The following is a 20,771-nucleotide window of genomic DNA, read 5'->3' as shown; positions in this document are numbered from 1 at the left end:
CTGACCCTTTAGCAAGTTGTCCCTCACAAAACAGGTGTCTCCCCCTCCTCTGGAGGAGAGGGACGGCTGGACACTCAGTGACAGAAGCGACCGACCAATGAGAAGTCAGGCTTCGGCAGCCGCACCAATGGGCAGCCGGGGGCGGGCCCGGTTTCCTGGGAGCCGGGCGGGCCGGACTGGTCCTCTGGCTGCCGAGGAGTCTCCGGTGCTCACGCGCCCGGCGGCGGCTCCGGCGACTCCCGGCGGCTCCAGTGGCGGCGCCGTTCGCTTGCACGCGCTTCTCCCGGACACAGGGCTCGGGTACTTCCCGCTGCGGCGCAGATCCCCGCAGCTCCGGCTCCGGCCCCGGCGTTGGCGCGGCTCATGCCTCCGGGCTCAGAGCGCGCAGGTGGGCCGGCCACCGCGGGGAGATAGGCCCCCGGGGGCGGCGGCGGCGGGACCATGGCCCGGCGACCCGGGGCGCCCGCCGCCTATGGGGAGGAGTTCTCTTTCGTCAGTCCGCTGGTGAAATACCTGCTCTTCTTCTTTAACATGCTTTTCTGGGTGAGTCTTGGGGGTCGCAGGGTCATTGGGCTGCAGGACACCCCCCGAGGGTGGAGTGGGCTGCCTGTGGCTGAGGTTGGGGCGTATTGGGATACTCGTTCCAAGGTGAGCGTGGTGAGTGTCACTACATAGTTTCCCAGGCTGATGGCACTTTGGGGCAATTTATCCTGGGGAGGGACACCACAGTGGAGCTGTGTCTGGACGGGCGTTGAATGGAGGGTATGCAAGGGGTTCAGTAAAGACTTATGGGCATTCTCTGGGATCGGATGGGGTCTGTGCCAGGCCAAAGAGGTGGATATGAGCGGAAGAAGCCGGTTTTCCTGTTGGAACAAGGCATACAGACCCACTGGTACGTTCATGACTGGGGGACTTTCAGGCCTGGGGACTAAGAGGCCCTGCTAGCAAATAAGAAAGAGGAAGGGGGGAAACCCAGACCTTCCTTCCCCTTACCTCGGAGAGGATGGAAGGGGTTTCATCTCTTCCTTTTGCAGGCCTCTGGTGCCTCTCCCCCCAAAGGCTGAGAAAGAACAGGAATGCCCTCAGGTGTCTTTCCCAGCACTGTCCCAAACTTTGCCCCACCTCTCTCTGGACCACACTCTATTCCCTGGGGTCTGATAGTCTTCAGCTTCTTTAAATAGGACCCTATGTTGGGCTGGAAGGCCAGGGGTCTTTTCAGAATCTTCTGCTTTGGGGTGGAAAAGTAGAAAAAATATTGCACGGGGGTTACCTGGATTTTCTTAACCACCCTGCCATTAATTGTCAACTTGACTCACCCGGCCAGTCTGTTCACCCCTGTAGGCCTTACTCTCCTCCTCCATAAGATCAAATCCAGTTTGATCAAGCATGGCAGAAATACTCTGCTGGAACCAGGGATCCAGCTGGACCAGATCTGAAATGCTAGTTCAATCCTGTTTCATGTCTACAGAGTCCCTGGGCCCTCTGGGTTTGAGAATGGAGGGAGCTTCACCCCCGTTCCCATTTTTTCTTCCAGCTCCAGCCACCCATTATGCTTGGCCCTTTCTGCCAGAGACCTAAAGTTCAGACTTACAGGAGGGAGTAATTATGAGTCTAAAATATGCTTCTGAGGAGAGGGAGCAGACCAGGCATCTGAGCCAGTTGTTGTGAAGGTTTCACAAGGACTGTGGTATGAAGAACAGACACTGAGTACATAGGTGCTAGCCTGTTGGGACAAATGAGAAAAACCCCAGAGGGTGGCGATGACAGCTCACTCTCAGCCATTGTACTGGGGAAAATGAAGTCTCGGTTTTAGAACTGTAAAAAAGAAGAAGCAGCAGAAGAGGACAGTCTGTTCAGCACCTGCATTTTATATATCAGAAAACTAAAGCACAGAGATGTTCATTGTTTTGTTCAGGGTCTAACAGCTGGTTAGTAGGCTTGATCTGGCCATTTTTCTGCTAAACCACCATGCCTCTAGGGGAAGTCCTCGGCCCAGATGGCTGTCTGCTACTGTAACTGGGGTGTTAGCAGTATTAGGAGTCAACCTAAGTTCCTATGGTCTAGGTTCTGCTTTAGCTGGAGGTTAGGGAAGAACAGAAGAAAATCTCACCACCACTCAGTCAGGGCTCGGGGATATCCTGAAGGAAATTCCCCACCCAGGAGCAAGCCCCAGAGCACCATTTTACACTGTCACTAAATGTGCCAAGCCGATGACCTGCTGTCCTCAGAGCTAGCGCTGGCATCGCGGGGACCTCAGATCCTCAGGCTGACTTCCTCTATCAGCCGAGACCAAGTCTCCTTCCAAGCCTATGGCACGATAACCTCATCTGTACCGCCCAGTGACAGCAACAGCTGGGCGCATCTGTTGCACTTGTGTTCATGGTCGTTTTCTTGGACTTCCCCACCCCACCCCACCCACCCTTTTACCAGACAAATGACTCGGGGAGGCTGCAGCCAGGGAGAGAGTGGGGCTCCACAGACCCATTTACCTCCGTACAAATGCTTCATTCAAGGTCAGAGGACCTGGCTAACTAAGCTGGCACCACTCAAATTAGAGAAGAGCCCCTCCGTGGCCCTACTTCAGACTCATAAAGAGTCAGAGGCTCCAGAAATAGCAGGCTGAAGGACAAGAGGCCCAGTTTCTTTCTGGCACCAACTTACTGTGTGACCTGAAGCCAATATATCTGTCTCTCTGGCCTTATTCTTTCTCCTCTAAAGGAAAACACTTTTCTGCTTCTGTGAACTATTTAAAGATGAATGCATTACTTTGGGACTGTTTTCTTCCTTCAAGACCTGGAGCTGGATCTAAGGATGCATCTCCCTGTGTCCTAGTATCCCAGGGACATTGACCTTCCCAGGGGACAGTTTGTGTTGGGCATCCCTGAGCGCCATTCTCCCCCAGGCCTCGAGCTGCAGAGTTTCACTCCACACAAGTGCAGCTAGGGATGAAGCGCTGCTCCTCCAGGTCACGGTCATCTTTCTTCCCATCCCCCCTCCAGGGACTGGTTACTGGGTTTTCCTAGTCGCAAGCTTCCATCATCCTAATCAAATTCCCTTCTACTGCCCAGGAGGCACCCGTGGTTGGGACTGTCAGCCCACTCCTTTTCCAGGCAGAGTGTTCTGGCCAGCTGTTGGGCGGGGGGAGCGGTGTATGGGTGGCGTTCGTGTCCATGCCTGGGACACATTGAGAAGGTAGCCAGCACCATTGGGGCTCATACTCAGTGATGGTGGCGGTGGCAGTGGCTACCTCTGCGGCTGCTCTAAGGCCCCGACCTTTGGGGCATTCGGAGCCTGACTCTGAAAGCTCTTTTGGGACTAGGATCAATTGCTCCTCTTTCAAATTTCAAATCTCACTTTCCCTTTTGCCTGGGAGTTTTGGTTTTCTCCCCAGAATCATTGGGATTTCATGGCTCGGAGTAGTTGCCCCAGAATCCCAAAAGTTGTGTTTTGATCTTTCAATCAAGAAATAGCTGGTTTTTCTCACCTCCCTGTATCAGACAGCTCTGTGCAGGGGGAAGATAGGGGTGGTGCGTGCTTTATCAGGCTCGGGCGTACACTGGCAGGAACATATCAGCACTGCCCACAGCAGCTACCTCCTTCCCTGCTGGTCCTTTCCCACCCAGGGCAACAGCTGGGGTGGCTTTTGGGTCAGAGTCTCCAGAAACTCAGACCTCAGGCCCCTGTGTCTCTACTTAGGCCCCCTAGGTGTCCATGCCTCAGAGCTCCCATGACACTTTGTATGTACTTTGATCATCACGCCTCTTATCTGTGCCACGATTATGTGTTTATGTCTCCTTCTCTAGACGTCAGGCTTCTGAGGGTCGACACTGTTTTCTTTACTTCTGGATTCTCAGTGCCCAGCTGTGTTTGGCAAAGAGTGAGTACTTATTGAAGGTTTACTGGATGGCAAAGGAGAGAGCAGGCCCTACAGGGTGGACGCGCCATGTCCTTCCTCCCTCTCTCACGGACACTAGTCCGTCAACGAGCAGCACGACCTTAAGTGCTGGAGTGTCCCAGCTGGGGGGTGTCCAGCTGTGTTCTCTGCAGTGGGTCCCATGGGCCTCTCAAGCCAGGACCAAAAAAATGAGTCATCCTCTCTGGCATCTCCCTCAGGGACAAGCATAATTATCATCTACAACACCTGGATTTTTTTTTAACTTTAATGCAACACACGTGGAACCCCATTCAGGTCTTCCCTAGGCTGATTCAGGTCTTCCCTAGGTTGATTCGGGCCTCTGGTGAGGTACTTCTTCAAGGAATTCACTTGCTTGTCCAAGACCACTGCATTGGAATCCCCAGGGCACTCAGAATGCCCCAGACTGCCTGCTGCACCGTCTATTATAGCCTGACTTAGGAGCCATGAGGAAATGACCAGGCATCAAGCCTGGCAAAACCCCTCCTGAATGGCGTGGGTCCCTCCCTGCCACCCAATACCCACCACACACACCCACCCACACACACACACACACACACCCCAGAATACACTAGGAGGCAGAACCCGTGTCCCCTCCCTTCCCCATAGACTAAACAGGCTGCAATAAGTGGAGTAGTCACATTCATTTTATTAGAAAAAAAAAGCAAGAAAAAAACCTCATAGACACATACAACAATATGGTGATTACCAAAGGGAAAGAGAGGTGAGGGAGGTAGAAGAGCGTAGAGGGGGAATAAACAGTGATGGAAGGAGACTTGACTTTGGGTGGTGAACATACAATACAACCTACAGATGATGTATTATAGAAGTGTACACCTGAAACCTATACAATTTTGTTAACCAATGTCACCTTAATAAATATTTTTTAAAAACACCGAAAATGAGGACAAGAGCCACACCCTTTGCTGTCAAATCAATGCGTGCCTTCTTAATTACTCTAATAGCTCTGTTTACCTTGTCCCGAGCAGGAAATCATGAACTTTGAGCAGTCTTTGAAAAGAATAAAAGAAAACACGTAGCACCTCTCTGGGTCTTTGTAGCACCTCTCTGGGTCTTTGTAGCAGGCTGTGTGCCGGGCCGGCCTCTCCAGGGCCATGACTTTGAGTGTTTAGACTACTGTGAGCCCTTGTGCACTTTCCTTACCCGCTTGTAAACTTGGAAAACCAAAAGCGGCCATGGCCTAAGTAAGGAGCCAAAGGGTGGGCCCCAGACACTGGAGAGGAGAGAGCCCTGTGGGCTCCTCAGCTCCAACAAGACAATTCTGTCTAATCCCGTCAGAGACAGCGAAGAGCCAGGTTCCGGTGGAGAGGGACTATCTCAGAAACCCAAGAACAATAGTGCCTGGTTGGTCACAAAAGGACTAACATGTGGGATCCTGAGCCCACCTTTAGGTCCAGCAGGCTGTGATTTCCTTGACATCATTCAGAAATAAAAAGAGAAAGGACTAAGAAATGCGAGGTGCAGACCCCGCCCTCCCAACATTCCTGTGGGTAGGAACAGAAATTTGATTCCCGCCAAGGGAACCACTCAAATCCCAGCTGTCCTCCACCACCACCTTCGGAAGAAGAGGGAAAGATGTTTCACGGAAGAGGAGAGGACCCTGAAACAGATACACCCACTATGGGCAGACTAGACTTTAGAATGTGGAAACGGACAAGGTCAGGGCTTTCTCCGGGCCGGGGCGGGAGGTGGCTCTGTGTGGTGATGCTGTGTCTTCCCCTTCCAGAGCACTGTTCCAGGGACTTCCCTGCTGGCACCACCGTCACCTCCTTCCTTCCCCCTGCTTCCCCCCCTCCCCAGTGCTATCTTCCTGCCCCCTGCCTGAATCACAACCAGTTTGGACATTAACAGTTGGTCCTCCAAAAGAACTGTAGGCAGCTTCTTCCCACCTCACAAGCCCAAGGTGAACGCACGTGTCCTGCAGGCTCGGCGATTCAGAGAGAGGAAGGCAGTCACATGGCTGAGGTCCTCAGGCTCTAGACACGTGTAGACCTGGGTCCCAGACCCCCTTCAGCCGCTCATGGACTGAGTGAACCAGGAAAAGTTACTGGAATTGTCCCAACATCAGTCTGTAAAATGGAGGCACTAACACCCTATCAGGGTTGTGGTCAGAATTCAGTGAAATCGTGTGTGAAGTGTTTAGACCTATGCCTGGCCCTTAGCACTCAACAAAATGTAGCTGTTCCTACTGTCATTACAAACAGCTCCTAGGGCGCACCTGTGGGGGATGGGCTTGCAGAGCTGGGATAAGTGTTTCTCCCGACAAGTGGCAAGTAGGTGGGGGTCGAATCTAGGTCAGGGCCAACCTTGAGCCTAACTTCCTTCAGCCTAAGGGGATTCACCTTAGCTCACAAGCCTACTATTAGCCAGAGGAAGATGACAATTACTGAAGTCTTTATAATTTATAGTTTATACAAAGAAGTTTTATATATATATATAAAATACATTATATGTATATGTGTATGTGTGTGTATATATAAAATAGGATCAGAGACCCCACTGTGGCCTCCAAGGGCCTTCCCTAGGTCTACTCCTCATGGCTTGACACACCACCTGGGTCTTAAGGTGGCAGTGGGTTCCAGGAGCTGGTTTGCCCACAATTATTGGCATTTGAGCACTAGATCCAGAACTCTTGTTCGGGCCCTCAACTGGGGGCCCCACAGCACTGAGGGCCCTGAAGTCCTTCTCGAGGGCCTGGAATGAGTGCTTTCTCACGAACATCAAATTGTGATGGGCTTTTCCCAATTTGCAGGGAAATAAAGTCAAGATAATGAAGAGAATTTTCATTTTTCTACCGTGAACCTTGTTACTACCTGTGGCTGCTTATCTGCCAGCAAGCCCTAGCCGAAGGCAAACGGAAGAACACAAATAGCAACCAAATATTATGGAGAACTAGGAAGCTATTTAGGGTAGTGCCTGTATCATTACTAGACGAGACACAGAGACGTATGTCTAACAGTCTCATCATCTGTTAGTAAATCATTCCTTATTTCCACGATGGAGATTATCTTGTGCTTCCTCACGTGACTCACTGAAAAAGACACGTTGTTCCTGTCATATTCGTGTCAAAAATGTGTCATCTGATTTGAATTGTGAGGAAACAATCAGATAAATCCAAATCGAGGAGCATTCTGTCAAACACTGGCCTGGACCTATCAAAATTGTCAGTGTCAAAAAAAAAAATGTCTGAACGAGTGTTGGCAAGGATGTGGAGAAATTGGAACCCTCTCGCATTGCTGGTGGGACTGTGAAACAGGGTAGCCACTGTGGAAAAACGGTTTGGCAGCTCCTCAAAAAACTGAACATACTTTAAATGGTTAATTTTTGTGGTATATGTATTTTACCAGGATTTTTAAAAAGTCAGTGTCTTGAGCCCTGGCTGGCATAGCTCAGTGGATTGAGCGTGGGCCTGTAAACCACATGATCGCGGTTCGATTCCCAGTCAGGGCACATGCCTGGGTTGCAGGCCAGTTCCTGGCAGGGGACTCACTAGGGGCAACCATACATTGTTTCTCTCCTCTCCTTCCCTTCCCCTCTGAAGATAAATAAATAAAATCTTTTTTAAAAAAGATTTTTTAAAAAGTCAGTGTCTTAAAAGACTGAAAAGTAAAGAGAAAAGATTACAAAGCAATTCTAGGCTAAAGGAGACTTGACCCCTAAATGCACCATCCTTGGTTGGCTCCTGGGTCCAAAAAAAGGAAGAAAACAATTATAAAGGATATTATCAAGTAATAGTGAAAAGTTAAATATGGACTATAAATTGGGTGGCAGTGATAGTGTACAGTATTAAAGTTTAAGAAAGTGGTTTTCTTAAATCCTCACCTAAGGATGTATTTATTGATTTTAGAGAGAGAGTAATGGAGAGAGAGAGAGAAACATTGATCCATTGCCTCCCCTATGCGCCTTGGCTGGGGATTGAACCCTCAACCTAGGTGCGTGCCCTGATCAGTCAAACCCACAATCTTTTGGTGCACAGGGTGGTGCTCCAACAAACTGAGTAACCTGGCCAGGGCCAGATTTGCTTAAACTGGAATTCTCTTGCAGGGAATCACCTAAGTGTAAGGCAGCAGATCTTAAAATTGTCCCAGTGACAGAGTACTGGGAAGCTACAGTGTTTTTTTGGTACACCCTATACAATTTATTTTTATTTTCTTTAAAGATTTTTATTTGTTCTTTAGAGAGAGCTGAAGGGAGGGAGAAAGAGAGGGAGAGAAACATCAATGTGTGGTTTCCTCGAGCGCCCCCTACTGGGACCTGGTCTGAAACCCAGGCATGTGTCCCGACTGGGAATTGAACCAGCCACCCTTTGGTTTGCAGACTTGGCACTCAATCCACTGAGCCACACCAGCCAGGGCTACCCTATACAATCTTGATATGTTAAATTCTTTTCTTTTCCCTGGCCAGGTAGCTCAGTTGGTTGGAGCATCGTCCCATATACCAAAAATTGCAGATTTGATTTCTGGTCAGGGCACACACCTAGGTTGCAGGTTCGATTTCTGGTTGGGGCACGTACAAGAGGCAAACCGATTGATGTTTCTCTCTCACATCAGTGTTTCTCTCCCTTCCTCATATATCTTTGGGTGAGGATTTTTTTAAATCTGATATTAAAAAAGGATGATTTATAAAACCAATAAATCGGGGGTGGCTGTTTTTAAATATACTTTATTTCTGTAGAACAGTTAGCTTTAGAGAAAAATTGAGAAGGTAATACAGAGAGTTACCATGGACCCCACATCCAGGTTCTCTTATTATTAACATCTTACGTGAGTATGATATATTTGTAACAATTAGTGTGTCATTGTTATCATTAAGGTTCATACTTTATTCAGGTTTTCTTAGTTTTTACTTAACGCTATCCAGGATAACCAATTTCATTGAGTTGTCCTGTCCCCTTAGGTTCTTCTTGGTTGTGACCGTTTCTCAGATTTTCCTTGGTTTTGAGGACTGACAGTTTAGGGGAATGCTGGTTACGTATTTTGGAGAATGTTCCTCTGTCGGAATTTGACTGCTGTTTTTCTCCCGGTTTTATTGGGGTCATGGGTTTGGGAGGGAAGACCACAGAGGTGAAGTGCCATTTCCGTCACCTCCTATCGCACACCTGCGATTTCTCTGAGTCGATGTTGCCTTCGATCCGCTGGCTGAGAAGGCGATTGCCGGGTTTCTCTGCTGTGAAGTTACCCTCCCGCCCCTTTCCACACTGTGCTCTTTGGAAGGAAGTCACTCTGCCGTGCAGGCCACGCTTAGGAGTGAGGAGTTATACCCCGCCTCCTAGAGGGAGCAGCCGGTACCAACGTAAGTTACTTGGAATTCTCCTGGGTGGGAGATTTATTTTTTCTCCCCATTTATTTGTCTATTACGTCATTTATATCAGTATGAACTCATGGATATTTATTTTATATTTGAAGTAATAATTCCATACTTCTTTATTTTGATGTCCCTTTGGCATCAATATGAGGTTTTATTTTATTTTATTTTGCTTGTTTTTGAGCATTTCCTTACTTCCCTGTACTACAAGAGGCTCCAGGCTTATCCTGCATATTTCCTGCCCCAGTTCTAAAGTGAGCCACTTTCCAAGGGGATGACTATTTTCATTTATAGATGATTACTTATCTTATATATGGATAAAGGTACTAGTGCATGCAAATTATTTTGTATAATTTGATCAACAACTATTCAGGGACCCACCTTTTGCTGGACTCAGCCATTTTAAAAAATGTGTCTAGTTTTTTAAAGTTTTTGGTGAGATTTCATTCTAGCCAGACTATGAAAAGCTGTTCTAAGAAGTGTCTGTCTCCATCCTCATCGTGAAAGGAGGTCGTTGGTGATACTGTGAGGTGTTTTGTGGCAAAGATATGTAGTGGGAAGAGTGCCAGTCTGAGACTGGGCACTGGACTTAGTCCCAATATTGCCACTGCACGCAGGTGCGCTTGGTTAAGCATCACGTCGCTCTTTTTGCCTCATCTATAAAAAGCAATGAGTGGTGGAGCTCATTTCTAAGGTTCTACTCAGTTCTAAAATGCTCTGCTATTAACAACATCAGCACTGCTTTGGAACAGCAGCAGCTTTGAGGAATTCAGGGTGGGAGATGACAGGAATAGAAGTATGAGAAGGCAACTTGTGACTCCAGGAGACAGAGGCGGCAGACCAATGACTGAAATGCAGAATTTTAAAGTTAGTTAATGAGCACCAGGTAAGTGGTATCATTAACAACCATATTAAATATTAATAATAATATTAAAGCCTTAATCTGGATTGTAATGTAGCCTGTAGCTACAGTTCCAGATCCCAGGATGAATGTGCTTCAAACTGTAGTTCTCAGACTTGGCTGCACCTTGAAATCACCTTGGAACACAGTCAGAACTACAGGGTCCAGCAGAAGTAACACCTGCTTGAGTGTGGTTGGTTGGGTAGTAATATCGGTGTGGTAATTTACAGTTTTAATTTGAACATGTCACCTAAAATGTCACATGGTGTGCTTGAGTGTGATATTGTTAGGTTACAGAATCACATGTTTATGATTCTGTAATAAAAGATTTTGTGATAAAAAGGGGTGTTATCTGTGCCACACCCTGTATTGTTGCCTAAATCCTAATGCCAAAGATTTAGATGTACTTGTTTGGGGGTACAGTCTCAGGAGGCCTCGGGAGTCTTTTTAAAAGATTTTATTTATTTGTTTTTAGAGAGAGGAGAAGGGAAGGAGAAAGAGGGAGAGAAATATCAATGTGTGGTTGCCTCTTGTGCGCCCCCTACTGGGAACCTGGTTCACAACCCAGGCATGTGCTCTGACTGGGAATCCAACTGGCAACACTCAGTTGAGTGCAGCCTGTGCTCAGTTCACTGAGCTACACCAGCCAGAGCTCGGCCTCAGGAGTTTTTAAGTTTTCCTGCCCCAACCCCATTTTACTGGCAGCCAGGGTTGAGAAGCACTGCTTTAGGCTGTGGATGCTCTTGCCCCTCTTCCACGTAGCACATGGGTATCTTCAAGGGCAGGAACCACATGTTACGCACCTTTGCAGTCTTCAGGGTACCTCGTACAGAGCAGCTGCTGAATTGGATTTGGATAGTATATTAATTTCCTATTCTTTAAAGATTACCTGTATTCAATTTTAGAGAGAAGGGGAGGCAGAAGGAGATGGCATGAAACATTGGATTGGTTGCCTCTCTAATGCCCCCAACCTGGGACCAGCCGTCAACCAGGCATGTGTCCTCACCAGGCAACGAACCCACCAGTGACGCTTTGGTCTTGGGATGACACCCAGCCCACGGAGCTGTACCAGCCAGGGCTGTATTATTTTCCTATTGCTGCTGTAACAAATTACCATAAACTTAATGGCTTAACACAAATTGATTTTCTTACAGTTCTGCAGCTCAGAAGTCCAAAAACGCTCTCATGGGCCTAAAATCCAGGTGTCGCAGGGATGTCTTCTCCTGGAGGCTCTGGGAGAGAACCCGTTTCCTCGCCTTCTCCAGCCTGTAGAGGCTGCTCACATGCCCTGGCTCAAGGCACCACGTCACTCCAACCTCCCCTTCCACTGTCATCCATGCCTTCTCTGACCCTGACCTTCCTGCCTCCCTCTTATAAGGTCCCTTGTGATAATATTGGGCCCAGCTGGATAATCTCCCCATCTCAAGATCCTTCACTGAATCACATTTGCAAAGTCCCTCTTGTCACATAAGGTAACAGAGTCACCGGTTCTGGGAATTAGTGCAGGACAGCTTTGGGAGGACACTGTACTACCTACCACAAGTAGAGACCAAACACCTGTGATAGCTACCTGTGGCCCACCTGTGGGACTGTTGCCCTGGGATACATGGCACCTCTTCACTTGCCCTTTCTTGTTTTAGCTGTGTTAGGGTTTCATCAGAGACTATCTTTATGGAAGGTTGTACACCCTCGTGAAAATGTAACATGTGAAAACACGGCGAGGCACCTGAACACAATAGAAATAAAGAGCAGATATGTATTTTTATTTTGATTGATTTACTTTTAAATATATGATAGCTGATTTTAGAGATAGAGGAAGGGGGGAGAGAGAGAAACCTCAATGTGAGAGAGAAAGTCATTTGCCTCTGTACACGCCCCAAGCAGCGATTGAACTTGGAATCTAGGTACGTGCCCTGACGGGATCGAACCCAGAACCTTTTGGTGAACAGAATGATGCTCCAACTGAGCCACCCAGCCAGAGCAAAACAGCATTTTAAAATATAACTAAGTATTCTGTTCTTATCAGGCCTGCAGTGAAAAGACAAAAAGAACAAACCAGATACATATTTTTAAATGATTCAGTAAAGTGGTATTCAGCCTGTGGTGTTTAAAGGCAGGCAGAGATGCCCAATCACTCTGGCAAACGACTGGGCCTCTGGGCCTAGGGGATGACTGGATCTCTGTGGTGTGGTTTTCTTGCCACCCGCTCCCCGCCCTCAACCCCCCGCCATTATTCTCTGAGCCTGCTTGTGCTTGGGACAAGAAGCCAGTTGGCATGTCCAGCCACACTCTCAGGTCTGCAAGCAGCTCCCTGGACAAAGGGTGTGAGGGCCAGCAGATAATGCATGTGGCCCTGAATCAGAGACAGGGTCAGATGATTAAGGGGTAAGGAGAGGGGACTGTGCATACAGGCAGAGAAGGGGCCTGAAAGATACCATCTTAGATAAGGGGAGTTTCCCATGTACTGCTGAATGCAACAGACAGCAGAGGCCCCTGAGGAAAAACATGTCTCTCTACCGAGGGATTACTCTGACCCTATTACCTGCTAGAAGTAATTCCCTTCTCCCACGGAAGTCCCAAGATGGCTCTTTCCAGCTGGTCTCTGTCTTGTAGGACAGTGGAGTCCAGCCAGCCATCTCCCCCACTGAGCTGGCCAAGTCCCTGCTGCTGAGAACTCACTCCAGCCAGAGCTTGGCTCCAGCTATTGCCATGGTGATAGCCAGCTGCCATGTAGCACCAGCCTGGGGACCAGGCACAAAGAAGGGGTGGCCCAGGGATGTGTAAACTGGGCAGCCCAGCATTCCTTGAAGGCTGGGGGGGGCGTGGCAGAAAGGCCCCTTTGGGAGCCCTGGTAGTCTCTGATGGGGTCACTCAGGGCAAGGTCAGGAAGTTTGAAAGGCTTCCATTCCTTCACACTGTAATCAGGATTTACAAAGTTAAAGGTTCCTTTGCCAAGGGAGTTCTGCTTCTTTTACACACATACACATTCATACATGCATTCTTTTACTTTGGTATGCACTTGCATTCTTGCATTCTTGCATTCGACACTACATTGACCTTGGAGAGAGAGGCCTGGTAGTGTGCATCTACTTAGCCCTGCTTCAATGTGAAGACCTGCCCTTTGATGTAGCTGCACTAGAATTCATAACTTAATGGAATTTCTACGTGACCCAGGACAAGACAGTTAACTCAGTAGTGATAGATAATATTTATCGTCAGGTATTGTGGTACATGCTTGCCATGCATTATTTCATGTTAACCTAATTTTTTCAAGTGGAGTTGTTTTTAATTCCCATCATCAGATATAGAAACTGGGTCTCGAGATTGGTCCAGCATGGGCCCAGGTCTGAGTCCCTCTGCAGCCCAGGTTCTAAACCACTGTTACTAACCTTGTAAACTGTGATCTCCTCATCTGTAAAATGGGGATAACAGCTACCTCGAAAGATAACTGTGCCATGAGGAATGAATGAGATAATCTTGGTGAAAGCTTTTCATGGAGGTAAGGCACTGACAGATGCTACCAACTGTGTCACTGGGGAGGAGGAAGATGCTCATCTCTCTCTCCTGGGAAAGTCCTATTGCCCTCCTTTAAGGTTGATCTATGGCAATCAGTTGTCTGGTTTCCAGAGTTTCAGGGTCGGGCTGGTTCCCTGTCTCCCCAGGTGATTTCCATGGTGCTGGTGTCCGTAGGCGTCTATGCTCGGCTGATGAAGCACGCAGGTGAGCTATAGGTCCCCTCTCCCTCCCCACGACTCCTGCCAGGCCCCTTCCAGCTCTCCCCCCTTTAACCCTGTCCACTAGTACCAATTGTTCCCACATAAGCTACGGGACTAAAGAGGCAGCTGCCCTCTTGCCAAACCCTGGTATGGTAGCTTGTTCTCACACCAATTCATGTTTCCCGGAACTCTCACAAATCTTCCAAATAGACCTGCCTCTAAGGCTTGGAGAGCATCTCAGGAGGAAGGTGGGGCTCTGGGGACAGAGAGTAGTCAGAGGCTTCAGCCCCTCCCTCCCTCTGTCCTGGAGTAGCTCAACCTCCATTCCTATTCCAGTGCACAAAGTCTCCAGGAAACGATCCACAGCGCTGGCTTGCCTAATGCCATTCTAATTCTTTTCCGGAGCAAAAGTGGGCCCTCCTCTCCTGAGCCCAGGAAGAAAGCCTCTTACTTTGTTCCTCAAATTAAATGCCACAAACCCTGCTGGGCCCTTCTTGTTCTGCCCGTGGGAAGGCAGTACTGCCTCCCCATACCCTTCACCCAACCACACTGGACGTGTCCCCACTAGAAGAGGAGAACATCTGGGGGGCACCCTCCACCCATCCGTGGGTGCCCCCCTAAGCCAACACCAGGCTCAGACTGACAGACAGCCCCTTCCCCCAGAAGCAGCCTTGGCCTGCCTGGCAGTGGACCCAGCCATCCTGTTGATCGTGGTGGGCGTCCTCATGTTTCTGCTCACCTTCTGTGGCTGTATTGGATCCCTCCGAGAGAACATCTGCCTTCTACAGACGGTGAGTGGTCAGGGTCCCCACTAGGAAGACCCTGGACCCCTTCTCCCTGTGCCTCTCTGCCTCCCAATGCATTGCTACAGCCTTTCAGTTTCCTCTGTCCCACCCTAACCCCAGTGTGCTGGGGGTAGGGGTCCATGCTGTCCACTCCCCACCGTACAGTTCAGCCCAGGTGACTCATCACAGGGTGATCACCCCTGAGACAGCATCCCAGAGGCAGCAGCCTTTACCGTGTGGGGGTCATCTGGGAGAAGTACCCTGTGCCCCCTCAGTACTTCCTGTGGCCTGGGAGGGGCTACTGCCCAACATGGTAACAGACTGTCGCTTTTTTGGGCCCTGTCCTGGCAGTTCTCACTCTGCCTCACCATCGTGTTCCTGCTACAGCTGGCTGCTGGGATCCTGGGCTTCGTCTTCTCAGACAAGGTACTGCTGGGAGCCAGGGGCCCTCAGGTGTGACCCAGGGGAGGAAGGGAAAGTTCCTGCCTGTGCTGAGCCTGACTCATTAACCACAGCACTCCTTCCCCTAAGCAGCATCACCTTTGGGATGAATGAATGGCCTTTAAAATCACCATATTTAAAGAGGGTTTCAAGAGTGTAGGGTGCTCCTCTCTGACAGTCTGAGAGGCCAACAGGGAAGTTAATCCTGTGATCACAAAGTTAAAATAATCTGCAAACTTAGTGGCAAATGATTTGGGTAAAACTCAGTTGTCAAGTGGTCCACAGACAACATGAAAAGCCTTTTACTTCTTTGGGGGAAAAAACATTTATTGGAATAAATGGAAGGAAGGAAGGAAGGAAGGAAGGAAGGAAGGAAGGAAGGAAGGAAGGAAGGAAGGAAAGAAACAGATTTCCAGATTTTTGAAAGGTGCTTACCATATCTGGACACAATCTGCCATTCATTGATAGAATTCCTTCCCAAAGGGCAAATGGTTGTAGGGGACAGAGTATAGGACCATGGATAGGGAGCAGGAAGGAAGAGAGCATGGTAGAAACTATGAAGTTGAGAGCCACAAATCCCTCAGAATGTCCTAGTCCTGGTTTAGTAAAATCCTCCTCAAATGATCACAGTAGATGTTTTGTTTAAAGAGAAGTAATTCTCTTATGTCCACTAGAGGGCAGTGCCTCAGCTTAGGAAGCCTTTTTCTACTTAGAAAAAAGTTGCTCACCAAGTATTTTGTGGTAATAGTATTCAGAAGTAGCTGAACACAATATTTGGTTATCATGAAATGTGGCCCTGCAAAGTGAAAACAGCAAGTCCATTGGTACCTGTGGGCGCATGGATCGATGGGCTTCAGAGCTGGCTGTCTTCCATCACTAGGACTTGGTTCTGATCTGAAGGCTAACTTAAATAAGTAAGGATGACCACTGTCTACTGTCATTTCTGCAGGGAGGAGCAGGTTAGGGTTTAGTCCTGTGTTCTGATTCTCTACTCATGTTTCTGGCAGGCACGAGGCAAAGTGAGTGAGATCATCAATAATGCCATTGTGCACTACCGAAATGACCTGGACCTGCAGAACCTCATTGACTTTGGCCAGAAGGAGGTATGGGCTAAGAGGTGGGGGCAGGGCAGCTGGAAGTCTGGGAGGCTGTGAGCTGAAGTCAACGCTGTCCCAAGAGGGGCTTCACCCTCCAAGCCTGTGGGCTTTTTCTTTCTTTTTTTTTATCCTCACCTGAGGACATTTGTTCATAGCTCTTTTATAGCAAGGGAGGAAGGGAGAGAGAGAAACGTGGACTGGTTGCCTCCAGTATGTGCCTGGACCAGGGATGGAACCCACAATCTTTCAGTTACGAAACAACACTCCAACCAACTGAGCCACACTGGCCAGGGCTTGGGCTTGTTCATTACCTACAGGGTAATGGATTCTGAGAAGGAGGTTGGAAGAATAAAAACACGTGTGCGGGGTGCCTTCGAAGCACTTTTAAGGGCACAGAACAGTGTGTATAGCCATGTAGCACTCCTGTGAACAAGAGGGAGACGGGGACGTGTACTCATGTTTGCAAGAGGAATCTGAAAGGGTATGTAAGAAACCATTATAAGAGATTGCTTATAAGGGGATGAGGAACTGAGAAGATTTTTTAATACTAACTTCTACTCAGAAGTTCAATGTTTTAAATTGTGGTAATATATCCATAACCTAAAACTTACCATTTTAACCATTTTTAAGTCTACACATCTGTGACTCTAAGCACATTCCCATTACTGGACAACCGTCATCACCACCCATCTCCAGAACATTTTCATCTTCCGCAGCTGAAACTCTGTACCCATTCGGCAGGATCCCCCCCAGTGCCCCCTCCCCCGGCTCCTGACAAACACTGTTCTACTTTCTGTCTCTATGAATGCGACAACTCTAGTACTTCCTACAAGTGGAATCACATGGCATGTTTCCTTTGTGACTGGCTAATTTCACTTAGCATAATGTCTTCAAGGTTCGTCCATAATGGTAGGATGTGTCAAAATTGCCCTCCTTTTTAAGGCTGAATAATATTCCATTGTATGTATACGAGGTCTATCTGGAAAATGTCCAGCCATTGTGAATATAGCAAGAATGCTTGGGTCAACATTGATGGAACCTGGCAGCCAAGGAGAGTGGACTGGAAGGCACATGTGTGAACAATGACAACTTTGCTATACTAGTCAGTGGGGGCAGTAGACACCATTGAGTGAGCATGTGGACTGTGTGGCCCTCCCATTCAAACTGACTGAGCAAGAAGAGAAAGGAATCTGCATCAGATTTTGCTTGAAGCTCGAACGCTCCTCCATGGAAACTATTCAGATGATTTAGAAGGCTGCAGTATGGGCAGCTGGTGATTGGCAGCTTCGTCACAACAGCACGCCCACTCATGTGTCACATCTCATGCAGTTTTTTGGCAAAACATCAAGTTACCCAGGTAACTCAGGCCCCTACAGCCCAGATTTGGCGCCCTGTGACTTCTGGCTTTTCCCAAAACTAAAATCACCTTTGAAAGGGAAGAGATTTCAGACCGTCAATGAAATTCAGGAAAATATGACAGGGCAGCTGATGGCGATTGGGAGAGCTGTATGAAGTCCCAAGGTGCCTACTTGGAAGGGGACTGAGGTGTCATTGTCCTTTGTACAGTGTTTCTTGTCTCTTGTATCTTCTTCAGTAAATGCCTCTGCTTTTCACAGTGTGTGTCTGGATACTTTCTGGCAGGCCTCCCACTACACTGTCGTTTTTCGATGCACACCTGAGTCCCTTCCAACTTTTGGCTACTGTGGAAAATACTGCTATGAATCAAAAGCTAAATTTTAAATAAAGGTGCTTTTGAGACCAGTGCTGAGTTCCCCTTCCCTTGGCTTAGCGGACACTGTCCGAATCCTGCGTGCTTTTCATGGAGTGATGATGGGCCCACAACATGGAAGGTTCTCGTCCTGTGTTTTCTCTGCATTAGCATAAATATTTGCAGTACTGAAGCTCTAATTATTTCAGTCAGTATGTTGAACGCCTGCTTTTGCCAGGCTCTATGACACGCGGGACCTCAGAACCAGACTCTGCCCTCACGGAGCTCCTAGTGTAACGTGTAAAACCACGTGTGTGTATGGCTACGGTAAGTTAGAACAAGATATATAAAGTAAAGAAAATTAGAAGGGCCCTGGCCGGGTGGCTCAGTTGATTGGACCATCGTCCTGTACACCAAAAGTTTGTGGATTCGATCCCCGGTTGGGGCACACTCCTAGGTTTCAGGTTTGATTTCTGGTCGGGGCGGGTATGGGACACAACCGATCAATGTTTCTCTCTCTCTCTCCCTCCCTCCTCCTCGCTCTCTTAAAATCGATAAACCTATCTTCAGGTGAGGATTAAAACAAATTAGAAATTAAGAAGGAAAACTTCTCTGAAGACCAGTGAGAAACTCAATCTCATATTTCAAGGTTATCTATAAACACAACCTGAACTTAGGCCTCTGTCTGCTCTGAGGATTCTCCCTGTCACCTCAGTGTGAGGGTGGGCAACCCTTAACCTCTGTGGTGGGCTTTGTTGCAGTTCAGCTGCTGTGGAGGGATTTCCTACAAGGACTGGTCCCTGAACATGTACTTCAACTGTTCTGAAGACAACCCCAGCCGGGAGCGCTGCTCCGTGCCTTACTCCTGTTGCTTGCCTACCCCCAACCAGGTGAGCACACTTCACACTTCATTTCCTTCTGGGCAGTGACCCGACTCACTTTGTGCTTAGGGCCTCTGCAAGTGGGAATCCCCATCTCCTAGCGTAACCAATCAGTTTTGTTGGACAGCTGTCACATGTTGTTCTTCACCCCAGTGCGATGTCTTTGTTAACTGACTCCTGTAGCCCGCATGGGGTTCAGAGTGGGCAGGTCTCTAGGTCAGAGGGAACTGGACTTGGCTCTCTCAGAGGAAGAAAGCTCTCAGATTTAGCAACTGTCCCATGTCGCATCCCCCACATAAATTCTCTAACAATTTAGGAGTTTAGGAAGGGTGGGAATCCCATCAGCTAGGGCCTAAAGGAAAGAGTTGTTGGAGTGAGAGTCCCATTTGGCTTTTCACCCCTCTCCCCAGGCAGTGATCAACACCATGTGTGGCCAAGGCATGCAGGCCCTCGACTACTTGGAAGCTAGCAAAGTCATCTACACCAATGGCTGTATTGACAAATTGGTCAACTGGATACACAGCAACCTCTTCTTACTTGGTGGTGTGGCACTGGGTCTGGCCATCCCCCAGGTAACTTACCCTGCAAGACTTGTGTGTCCCACAGTTCTGCAAAGACTTCTTTGTTTGGGGGAGGGCAGCTAGGGATCTGCTAGGGTGTCAGGCACGGACATTGCTGAGGAGCAAGGGATGAGAGGGTGCTGGCCAAACTGGGGAGATTGGGCCGGGGAAAACACAGGCATCGCTCACTGCTGAGGGCCCAATCCTTCTTGCCTCCCCCAGCTGGTGGGAATCCTGCTGTCCCAGGTCCTCATGAATCAGATCAAAGATCAGATCAAGCTACAGCTGTACAACCAGCAGCACCGGGCTGACCCGTGGTACTGAGAATCCATCCGGCACCTCCTCGCTATGGCAACAGGCAAGCCTCCTCACCAACAGCAGTGGGTACCTCTCTCAGCACCCAGTGCAGATTTGGATTCCAGCCCCCCCGCCCCCAGCAACAGCCCAGTGGGAAGAAGCAAACTCCTGGCAGGGAGAAGGCAGGTGCCCAGGTGGCCCAAGTCTCTGGAGGATATGTCTCCTGTCCCCTTCCTAGCCTTCAGCATTGTTGGAGAGTTGTTTTGTATTGTTTATGATCTTACTTATTTGGATTTATGTGTAAGTTTTGTCTGGGCGGAGATGTTTGGGAACAGCAGTTGCCAGAGTCATGGGGGTTCAGCTACTGCTTTTCATGGGGGCACTGTAACCGACAGGTCGACTAAGGCTGCTTCTGGGCTTGACGACACACTCGGATTCCAGCTGTTGCCAGCAAGACCTGGCTGGAGAGTGGACGCAGCAGCCCTGCCTGGAGTCCAATTGGCATGGTATCAGCTCCAGAAGGGAAGGGAACGGAGCAGGCCGTGAGCTTGGAGGTCGGCTGGGGACAGTGGCATGTGTTGGGTAGCAATGGAAGGCGATATGTTTACTAAATGCCTGCCCTGCCATCCTCCTAGGTAGTCAGAGTGAGGTACATCCTGTCCCTCCCTCGTTTCCATGGAAACATGGCAGCATGAGCAAGGGGGACAGCCGCAGCCAAATTCATCCCTCTCTCCCCTACCCCATTTGAAAAATGTGTGGGACCATAGGCTCTACATTACGAACGCAGTCGACGTGGTACTGAGCCATAGTGCTTTTGAATTCCTCCCATCTGGCCCTCCCTCTCCAGCAAGTGGGGTTTCTTTAACCTTGGCCGTGTACGGAGGAAGCGAGGTAACATCCAACCCCGCCCTTCCCCTGCACCAGAGCTCACTATTTCTACAGTGTAAAAAGCAGGGATCTTGCTGGGGCAGGGGGAGCCAGAAATGGCAATAAAAGTTTGTTGACCTGGGCTAAGCTGGACTCCATGAATTTTCCATTCTGGCAACTAGAAGGGGAGGGGTAGCGGGCCTAGCCTGTGGGGCCCCCCTCCTGGAGGGGACTGGAGACTCCCCTACACGCCACCGTACCGCCTGGCCCCATCTCCTTC

General features: G+C 48.9%; 1 protein-coding gene across 4 annotated transcripts; it reads left to right on the top strand.

The window, feature by feature from the left end:
* Positions 1-177: 177 nt before the first annotated feature.
* Positions 178-20,638, top strand: TSPAN33 (tetraspanin 33). 4 transcript variants are annotated; one of them, XM_037049228.1, is made up of 9 exons: positions 455-543; positions 3,804-3,877; positions 13,802-13,859; positions 14,522-14,646; positions 14,992-15,066; positions 16,089-16,184; positions 18,648-18,776; positions 19,178-19,339; positions 19,550-20,638. In XM_037049228.1, the coding sequence occupies exons 3-9, from the start codon at positions 13,811-13,813 to the stop codon at positions 19,649-19,651; spliced, it is 738 nt and encodes a 245-aa protein (XP_036905123.1). In that variant the 5' UTR covers positions 455-543; positions 3,804-3,877; positions 13,802-13,810; the 3' UTR covers positions 19,652-20,638. The 4 variants fall into 4 exon arrangements, with proteins under 4 accessions (XP_036905121.1, XP_036905120.1, XP_036905123.1 ...); XM_037049227.1 differs by having other exon boundaries at positions 14,519-14,646; XM_037049226.1 differs by lacking the exon at positions 3,804-3,877 and having other exon boundaries at positions 178-543.
* The last annotated feature ends 133 nt before the right edge of the window (positions 20,639-20,771 follow it).

Source organism: Sturnira hondurensis, unplaced genomic scaffold (assembly GCF_014824575.4).
Source record: "Sturnira hondurensis isolate 20B ecotype Veracruz unplaced genomic scaffold, ASM1482457v3 Scaffold0006437, whole genome shotgun sequence".
In the NCBI taxonomy this organism is placed as follows: domain Eukaryota; kingdom Metazoa; phylum Chordata; class Mammalia; order Chiroptera; family Phyllostomidae; genus Sturnira; species Sturnira hondurensis.
Note: the sequence above shows the minus strand (reverse complement) of the source record. Positions and strands in the feature narration are given on the sequence as shown.

Bases quoted from the DNA above. Each gene is read 5' to 3' on its own strand.
- TSPAN33 (XM_037049225.1), top strand. From the start codon at position 442: ATGGCCCGGCGACCCGGGGCGCCCGCCGCCTATGGGGAGGAGTTCTCT. The intron at 544-13,801 runs GTGAGTCTTGGG...CTGTCTCCCCAG, and splicing joins TCTTTAACATGCTTTTCTGG to GTGATTTCCATGGTGCTGGT. The intron at 18,777-19,177 runs GTGAGCACACTT...CCCTCTCCCCAG, and splicing joins GCTTGCCTACCCCCAACCAG to GCAGTGATCAACACCATGTG.